Below are 9,045 nucleotides of genomic sequence, written 5' to 3' on the forward strand. Positions count from 1 at the left end.
CTCGCCCTTGGCGAGATTCTTGCGCACCTCCTTCCACTTATTGCACTCCTCGATGCGAGCGAACACGTTGAGGTCATTGAACATTTGGCCGTCGTTGTCGTCCGCATACATGTCGAGCGCCTGCCGCATCTGCAAAAACAGGCCGGCGATTCAAGATTAAACCTCGGCCGATGTAGAGTCGACGGAGGAGCCACGGCGAGTGAGCATACCTTGGCTTCAAAGTCATCGCTGCTCACCGAGCGAGTTTTGATCTCCTCTTGTACGCCGTGCCACTTGCTGCACGCAGCCTAAATGATCCCCCAATGGGTGCCCATTGCCTTGTCGCCGCGTACCATCACCGTCTTGTTGAAGTATGGATCAACGAGTTTGCGCTCGTCGAACGCCACCTTGACGCGCTGCCAGTTCGTCTCGAAGTTCTGATTCGCGTCGGTGATGCTGTTCATGGAAATGGTCTTCCAAGCTTCGGCGAGGCACTCCTCTTCTTTGCCCGTCCATTTGATCCGCGGCTCGGGTGGCGGCGAGTTCTTCTTCCTTTTTTTCTTCCCCTTGGACGGCGCCTCTGTGGGTTCAGGCGCGGGCGCTTCCTCTTCGTCGACGTAGGTATGTTCATCTTCTTCGTCGACGTCTTGCGTGCCATCGATCTGATCGTCCTGGTCGAGGTCCACGCCGCCCCGCGACACGACGGCTTCCGTCGCGCTTGCCTCCTATTGTGTGAAGAATCTCGGGCTCGACGCGGCGGCCATGGAGCCCGTCGTTATCATCTCATACATCACAGGCTCATTTGGCGGCGGCATCCCGGGGTTGGAGAAGGAGATCGGCCCACGTCACAGGGCAGGCGAGATGCCCTCGTACATCGCAACGTCGTACGCCGGCGGTGACGGCGTATACCCAGCCATGCCGGCGGCGTAGGTGTCCTGAAACATGGCCGTGGCCGGCGACGCCGGCGAGAAGGCGGAAGGAGTGACGATCATACCTTGGGTCGGCCATGGCCCGGGGAATTGGCCGACGCGCGGCTGGCCGAAGCTAATGGAGATTAGCCTCGCCTGTTCGTCCGTCGCCGCCACCCTCTTCGCGTTACACTTCTTCTCCCTCTCCGCCCTGCACGAGTTTCGTTCCGCTGCCGCTCCTGATCCGTCGCCACTCCGCGTTTGTCATGCCTGGTGGCCTCTGTTTTGGCGCCCGTGGCTTCCTCGCCTTCAGCGCGTCATCAGCGGCGACCTTCTTTGGCGGCATGGTGGTGGAAGGGAAGAAGAGGAGCTGCAACTGTGGGGGAGAATGGCGGTAGCTCCTCCGAAATTCGGCGGGAAAAATGGTTCTATGCGGCGCATTTTGGAGAGAAAACGAAATTAATGGAGGGAACAACCAGTTCTGTCGCCGACAACGCAGGCCCGCTCAATGTTTTACGCGCTTTTGTTTCGTCTGAAATTCCCAACCGGGCCTCGGGAAGCCGGGGAAGGCCTGAACTCTCTGAATGGATGAAAGGCTAAATCCGGGGGGGAAACAAGAAGCCAGGGACATGGTTGGGCCCTTCGTCCATCTAGATGAAAAGAAAAGCGTCCTAGGAACCTCGTTGGAGAGATGGGTGAAGATGCTCTTAGCACGCTGAAGTCCTCCATTCCACCGGAAAGGCTCGCTCATCTATACTCTACTTTTCACGGGAAAATTGCATATACCCAAACAGAAGGAAACGCCGGAGAGAAAAGCCCATTCCCTCGGCCCCCTCTCCCGCCAAGTTGGCGCGAAATCGTGATGGACGACCAGAGCTGGAACAATCGGCGAATCCGACCACCTCCTCCGCCGCCGCCCCCGCCCCCTCGCCGTCTCCCTCCTGCTCCACCTTCCCTCCCTCCGAATCACCCTCCTGCTCCACCTCCCCTCTATCCCCATCACCGTCCTGCTCCACCTCACCTCCCTCCTGCTCCACCTCCCCTCCCTCCATGGACACGATGGTCGAAAGATCCCAAATCTGGGGAAAGTCAAGACATCTTGCAAGAAATAGGTAAACCCACTTGATACATCTGTTGAAATCAGCACAGATCGGTCTGTCATTCTATGGCTTGACATCATAGTTAGTTCGATTCGTTTTACTTTGGTTCTTCTTTTTCTGCCGAGGTTCTTGTTTTTCTGCTGAACGCATCTCTCTAACAAATCGATGACAGCGATCAAAGATAGTGTACAGATAATATCATAAGCTGTTACTCTGCTGCCGTTTGTGATTGTTAAAGAAAATGTATGATACAGTACTGAAACTGCACTCCCCGTTCACATCCCTTCTTCTCCAGCCCGTCGGTCCACCACTTCGGCCACGGACATCGCCTTCTCCATCACGCAGCAGACTCGCTTTGCCCTCCGCCTCGCCTCCGCCATCTCCTCATCCTCCAACTCCAAGGGCTCTTCCGGCAACACCGCCTTCTCCCCGCTCTCCCTCCACGTCTCGCTCAGCCTAGTCGCCGCCGGCGCTGGGGGTGCCACCCGCGACCAGCTCGCCGCCACGCTCGGGGCCGCGCGTCCAGGCAAGTCCGAGGCACTACAAGAACTCGCCGAGCTGGTGGTGCAGCTCGTGCTCTCTGACGCTTCCGGCGCTGGCGGGCCCCGTGTCGCCTACGCCAACGGGGTCTTTGTCGACGCGTCGCTCTCTCTGAAGCCTTCGTTCCAGGATCTAGCTGTGGGCAAGTACAACTCCAAGATCCTGTCTGTGGACTTCAAAACTAAGGTGATCCCCTTCCTAGCTTGTCTAGCAGCTAGTTCTTCAAACGACCCAAAGGAGCAAAAAGAATAAAAAAGAACAGAGTAAAGATTTTGCTCATTATCTGAGGAGATCACTGGGTGGTAGTTTATTTACTTTTCTTTTTTACAGCTCAGCATGCCATTCTTTCTCTGAAAAGTGGTTGTTTTGGGCTTATGTAATGTAGGTGTCTGACATATGTTGACATTTCCATGAATCATGTAACCATTATTAATTGTAGATTTATTATTTAGTGGTTATTTCCATGATATTCTTTTGAACACTAGGACCTTTTGTAATATTATGTAGATACATACCGTCAAGCTGTTCTTTGCGGTGTGCTGGGCAGTGAGGCACACAGCAAAGGCTTTGTCGTGTTCCGGGCAGAAGGCACACGTCAAAGCTCCTTTGCCGTGCCATTTTTTGCTGTGCTCCCTTTGCCGTGCGCCGCAACATTGCGATCGCTTTGCCGTGTTCCGAATGAGCTTTGCCGTGTATTTTGCCCACATGGCAAGGCGTGTTTTCCCATAGTGGGTGGCTATAGAGCAGTGTTGGGGCCTCTGTTCTTTCGGCTGTTTTAGTAGATTGCGATAGGTTGGAGGATGGCGACTGTTCTTTTAAGCTTGTGCAATTTCCTTCTATGTCTAGCTTAAACATGTCATATAATGATTAATACCATGCCATTTTTGTCCAGTTTAATTATTGAAGTGTAGAAATGGAACTTCGGAAGTATTAGTCTTTATGGTGTGCTCTTGCTTCTTGTATTTTTGTAGTGTGTAGGCATATATAGCTTAGGGGAGTTTCTCTATGTGTTGCACTTGTCAAATGATGGTAAAATATGCTCCTTAGAGTTTATGTTTCTGTGAATAATTTACACTTTGGACCATGCACCATTGTTATTTTGTGATACCTGGTCTGTTACTTTTGTGAGAAAAGGTATCCTTAGAAATGTAAGTTTCACAGTGTGCTATGTAGGAATTTGAAGGCTGTGGTATTTTCTGATGTTTATACTTGTTGGTTCTTGATCCTAGTATGTATGTTAGATCATTCGGAATGTCTAAGCCTGTATTTATAGGTCATTCAAGTAGTGCACTGATGTGATTTCTCATAGTGATTCCTCTGAATTAGATGTTCTGGCCCAGCTCTTCGCCCACTTGTGCATGTTGATTGTGCATGTCCCCTATCTCTTAGATTTCTCTCTGGTAGCTCGTTGGTGTGACGCGCTGTCTATGTGACACTCCCGCCTGGGCCACCCGACCATGTGTTTTCCTGCGTTGCGACCGTTGTACTTAGTGAAAAAAAGTCCCCTCTCCCCGTGCAATCTCTGGTTTATGGTGCTTTAATGAAAATAATTCAGGTGGGCATTCGGCCCCCATTGTTCGCCTCAAGAAAACTTGTGGCAAGTTTCTTATTTGGTGTTCATTGATTAGCATCATGGGAATTTGATTTCTAAGATGTACAAAAAATGACTAATGGTGAAAGATCAGTAGAGGTATTGTTCCGTGGTGCTTCTAGATGTTGTCATGACCATTTGAATCAGGATACTCATGTGAATTGTCTTATCTTTTACCGATTGTATTTTACTATGGAATTGTTTTATCACAGTGTTACTATGTTGTCTTGGGTTCAGTCTTGTTTGAAAGAAAACAATTTTTGTTTTGTCAAAAATTTGGTGGAATTATAATATCTACCATTTGCCATTTTTTGCATAGTCTCTTCCTTTCTACACTTAGATCATTCTAGAAAATGCTACTAGATTATGTGTTACGATTTTTCAGCTGTGCTAATTATTGATATATTTTTCCTTGGTCCAGGCTGCTGAAGTTTCTAGTAAAGTGAACTCATGGGTTGAGAAAATCACAGCAGGTCTCATCAAAAAGATCCTTCCAGCAGGGTCTGTTGATGCTACCACTAGTCTGGTTCTTGGGAATGCCCTTTATTTTAAAGGAGCTTGGACTCAGAAGTTTGATGCATCTAAGACAAAAGACGGCAAGTTCCACCTCCTTGATGGCAGTTCAGTTCAAGCACCATTCATGTCCAGTACAAAAAAGCAATACCTTTTGTCTTCTGACAGCTTGAAGGTACTTAAGCTTCCTTACCAGCAAGGCAGGGACAAGAGGCAATTCTCCATGTACATACTTCTTCCAGAAGCACATGATGGTCTCTCGAACTTGGCCGAAAAATTGAGCACCGAACGAAACTTTATCGAGATGCATATCCCAGAGAAGAAGGTTCCAGTGGGGCAATTCAAGCTCCCCAAGTTCAAGATATCATTTGGATTTGAAGCGTCAGATTTGCTCAAAGGTTTGGGTCTCCAGCTGCCATTTAGCGCAGAAGCAGATCTTTCAGAGATTGTGGGCTTGCCGGTGGCAAAGAGCTTGTATATCTCATCTCTTCTCCACAAGTCGTTTGTCGAAGTCAACGAAGAAGGAACCGAGGCTGCGGCTGCAACTGCTGCTGCAATGGTCACACTTAGGTCAAGGCCAGTAGAGCCCAAGATGGATTTTGTTGCGGATCACCCTTTCCTCTTCCTTATCCGAGAAGACATCACAGGCGTGGTGTTATTCATTGGTCATGTGGCCAATCCCCTCATGTCTTCATGATGTGTTTTTTTGCTCTGAATAGCCTGTATCGGCTGCGACCCTGTCTGACACATGGGAGTTAAGGGTTTCAACGTTTGATCATGCTGCCTGTGTAATAAATCCCATGTATGGCGGGGGATGACATCGCTGTATGGCGGTGGCGGCTTCGCCCTGCAGACCGTGCTCCGCTCGACTCGCTCCGCGCCTTTGTACTCGCTAAGCTGTGATATGATTGTTCTCTTCCCCCCACCTTGTTTTCCCTATCTGTATTTTGATTGGCTTCTTGGCTGTTTTCAAGAAATGAATAACAAGCGGTGGGGTTTTTTCCCCCATTTACCTCGAAAAAAAAAATCCAATGTACTCGTAGAATTGCAATAATCCAGGATTGTTGCGGAATTGTGTGCTTTGAGCTGCTTGAAACATGAGATGGGCATTATGGGCAGCTTCTTCACAAAGTATGAACAAGGGCATTTGCTTAATTTGGTGATTGATCTGGGTTATTTCGTCAATCTATACTGTGTTGTTCGAGTTTAGTTGACAAAATAACCCAGATGGTGCCCAGAAATGAATATATAACCCAATGGCTCTTGTGTGCATCTGGGTTATTTGCTGAGAGCGACGTCGTTGTCCCGTGGCCCTGTTGTTATCAGTATGTGCCCTTTTGACTGGGGAGAGGACAGATGGCGCCCAAGGCAAGCTGAAATCAGATATAGTACTAATATGCACTACTCAAAATTGCAAAATAATGTAAGCGCAAGTTGACTGTCGGATCCTTTGTGTGTGAAATTACAAAGTACTACTGCACTATTGGGATTTCTCCAACAAACAGTTCAAGTTGTTTGCGTGCAGAACAGATTCACACATCTGCACACCCTACAACCTATATATTACACTGAATCACAGCAAGAGCCACGATGCACATAAACTCATCTGAACCTAACACGCAAACTCATCTGAACCGATGCAGAGGCCGGGGTGTACCCCATTTCGAAAAAAAATCTGAACCAAAGGATGAAAGTTTGCTCAGGTCTCACTTCACATAGATTACTGAGAAAACATGCTGTAAATATCAGATTGCAGAGAGAACTGATCAAACTGGAGTTTCTCTTATTTGCCTATACATGGTACAAACTACAAACATGGTGGTATAATATAACTAGGTTCCCGTCCCTTAGTTCACGGGATCACAGATAGACACTGTTCCAGACACTCTGCGATTTCTCAAACTAACTAGATTACCGCATAGCGTTACAGCAAACATGATTACATCCAACAAGGTAAACCGTTGTACAACACTGGGAAATACATATATTCATCTTGAGTGTGTTGAGTATCTTTGGTCATCTCGCAGGCAAACTGATTGCAAACATGGGTACTTTGAGAGTATCCGTTTCCTGATTGCAAACATGGGTACTTCGAGAGAATCCGCACCGTTACATAGCGTATACTATCTCCCCGCTGCTCTCCACATCAAGGTCAGCGTCTGAATCAAGGTCGTCCATGTCATCGTCGAGGTCAAGACCATCGTTTAAGAACTGGTTGATTCGAGAACCAGCTGCTGGTATGGTGGCCTCTGCCAGGATCTGCATGATCTCGTCCATGCTCTGCATCGGCTGCTCAGGCTCCTCGTATTGGTTGCTCATTGTGCTATCATCCACTAGGTCGGCTGGGAGATTCTTCAAGAACCATGGATGGTTTCTGATCTCGGGTATTGTGATTCTCTGCATGTCCGAAGAAGAGTTACTTTATCTCAAAGAAAACATTATGAAAAATATAGTGACTCAAAACACTACTCAGCTGAAGAAGTACTCACAGTAGCCGGGTTGCCAACAAAAATCTTAGAAATAAGATCTCGGCACTCGGTAGATATGTGGACGTAATCTGGAATCGAGTACTGCACGCTCAATATCCTCTGGAAAATCATGCCCATTAGTTTTGTGGGTAGAATAAAGACAGGCAAGCAATTTAAGATGGCTGGAATGGAAACCTGAATTGTCTTCCTGAAATTCTTAGGCTCATCAGGATCCTCAAAGGGATATGCACCAACTAGCATAACGTAAAGCGTCACTCCGCATGACCACACATCAGCAATCTTCATCGAGGAACAAAGAATTAGTTGTTTGTACTTAACATTACAAAGTACAGTATGAATATGATTATACATCCCGCATCTCACAAATGGAGATACTTTGCGGTACAATTATACGAATATGGTTGTTAAAGTTGTAGAAAAAGGGCATGAACATATACTAGAGGATGAGAAGATGATGAGAAGTGGTAGCTTTGAATCGCATACCTTTCCATCATATTCCTTCTTCAGAAGAACCTCAGGAGCTATGTATGCCGGTGTTCCGACAGTTGATTTCGGCTGCGAATGAAGAACCGAAGACTGCAGAAATACACAACCAAAGATGAGCATAGTTACAGATCGACTCAGGAGGAGACAAATTCTGCGCATTAAAACTACTCCCAATTTGGTGAAGGCGGTATGCATATTTTCGATGTGGAGGCTAGGGGTCTCACCCTCCATTTCGAGGAAAAAAACTCCCAATTTGGCATGTAAACAGAGTGAAATTTTGTAGTACTGAAAATTACCAACAGGGACAGAGGAGCAAGCGTTACTACCTTTGAATAGCCAAAGTCGCATATCTTGAGGCGAGGAGCCGTGCTCCCATCCAGCAGGGTGTTCTCCAGCTTCAAGTCACGATGGCACACTTGCTGCCGAAAAAAGAGACGAAACAGTTTCAGTTAGCTACAGCAACTTGCACACTCCCCCTGCAGGCTGCAGCTAGCTGTACCAAAAAAAGATGGAAGAGAGTGTACCATGGAGTGGCAGTAGCTGACTCCAGACAGCAGCTGCTGGAAGAAGAAACGCGCCTGGAGAAAAGTCAGAAATGTTTCAACGGTTAGCGGTAGCAATCAGTAGCAGCCGACGTATACACGGAAACGGAAAACGCCGTGGTGGCGATCGATGATGTAAGCAGTAGCCAGGCATGGTGGCCGGAGTACTGGCCGTACCTCGTCCTCGCTGAACCTTCCGGCTGTGCAGATTCGCTCGAACAGCTCCCCTCCGGACGCGTACTCCATGACGATGGCGAGGTGCGTCGGGGTGAGGATGACCTCCTTGAAGCGGATGATGTTGGGGTGGCGCAGCGAGCGGTGGTTGATGATCTCCCGCTGCACGTTCTCGTCAATCTGCAGGGCAACGGAAGAACAGGCTTCAGAATTATAGTAATTCCGCAGAGGAAGGAATGAAGATCGACTGTTACTGTGTACCTTCTCCCCTCTGTCGATGTACTTGACGGCGACGAGCTGTCCGTCAGCTCGGTTTCGCATGAGGCGCGCGACGCCGAAGTTGCCGGAGCCGATGTCCTTGACGAGCTCGTAGCGGTCGCCGTCGTGCATTATGGGCATGTCCATGCCCGGCCCCACCGTCAGCGCCGCCCGGTCCATCCCTTCCTCCCTTCCCTTCGCCGCCGGTGCGCCTCCCCGCGAAGCAAAGCTAAGCTCGCTCGATCCCAGGCAGGCTGGCTCGAGCTCCCGCGCGCGCGGGCGGGCCTCTCGTGATCCAAGAAGAGCTTCTCTTTTTAGCGCAGCTCTTGGTGAGCTTGAAAGAGGGTGGATTGATTCGGTTTTGGTTGGGGATTGGGCGGAGGAGGAAGCCCACCTCGTGATCTCTCCCCCTTTTTTCTGTCGCGTCGCCTGTGAACTCCCACCGCGCACGCTGCCTTTATTTAT

The 9,045-nt window shown here is 48.9% G+C and overlaps 2 protein-coding genes across 2 annotated transcripts; one reads left to right on the top strand and one right to left on the bottom strand.

Moving 5' to 3' along the window:
• The first annotated feature begins 921 nt into the window (after positions 1-921).
• LOC124696530 (serpin-ZX-like) lies at positions 922-5,328 on the top strand. Its single transcript, XM_047229246.1, has 3 exons — positions 922-1,160; positions 2,242-2,713; positions 4,540-5,328. The coding sequence occupies exons 1-3, from the start codon at positions 922-924 to the stop codon at positions 5,326-5,328; spliced, it is 1,500 nt and encodes a 499-aa protein (XP_047085202.1).
• Positions 5,329-6,394: 1,066 nt separating this feature from the next.
• Positions 6,395-8,775, bottom strand: LOC124703430 (serine/threonine-protein kinase SAPK10). Its single transcript, XM_047235643.1, has 8 exons — positions 8,584-8,775; positions 8,326-8,502; positions 8,131-8,184; positions 7,933-8,025; positions 7,604-7,696; positions 7,295-7,399; positions 7,121-7,219; positions 6,395-7,028 (listed from the first exon to the last, which is right to left on the bottom strand). The coding sequence occupies exons 1-8, from the start codon at positions 8,758-8,760 to the stop codon at positions 6,741-6,743; spliced, it is 1,086 nt and encodes a 361-aa protein (XP_047091599.1). The 5' UTR covers positions 8,761-8,775; the 3' UTR covers positions 6,395-6,740.
• Positions 8,776-9,045: the final 270 nt, after the last annotated feature.

Source organism: Lolium rigidum, chromosome 3 (genome assembly GCF_022539505.1).
Source record: "Lolium rigidum isolate FL_2022 chromosome 3, APGP_CSIRO_Lrig_0.1, whole genome shotgun sequence".
NCBI classification, from domain to species: domain Eukaryota; kingdom Viridiplantae; phylum Streptophyta; class Magnoliopsida; order Poales; family Poaceae; genus Lolium; species Lolium rigidum.

Excerpts from the sequence above, each read along its gene's own strand:
- LOC124703430 (XM_047235643.1), bottom strand. The coding sequence starts at position 8,760 with ATGGACCGGGCGGCGCTGACGGTGGGGCCGGGCATGGACATGCCCATA. Across the intron at positions 8,503-8,583 it reads ACATCGACAGAGGGGAGAAG|ATTGACGAGAACGTGCAGCG; the intron begins GTACACAGTAAC and ends GTTGCCCTGCAG. Across the intron at positions 7,029-7,120 it reads TTGTTGGCAACCCGGCTACT|AGAATCACAATACCCGAGAT; the intron begins GTGAGTACTTCT and ends TCGGACATGCAG.
- LOC124696530 (XM_047229246.1), top strand. The coding sequence starts at position 922 with ATGGCCGTGGCCGGCGACGCCGGCGAGAAGGCGGAAGGAGTGACGATC. Across the intron at positions 1,161-2,241 it reads CTCCGCGTTTGTCATGCCTG|TACTGAAACTGCACTCCCCG; the intron begins GTGGCCTCTGTT and ends TGTATGATACAG. Across the intron at positions 2,714-4,539 it reads CTGTGGACTTCAAAACTAAG|GCTGCTGAAGTTTCTAGTAA; the intron begins GTGATCCCCTTC and ends TCCTTGGTCCAG.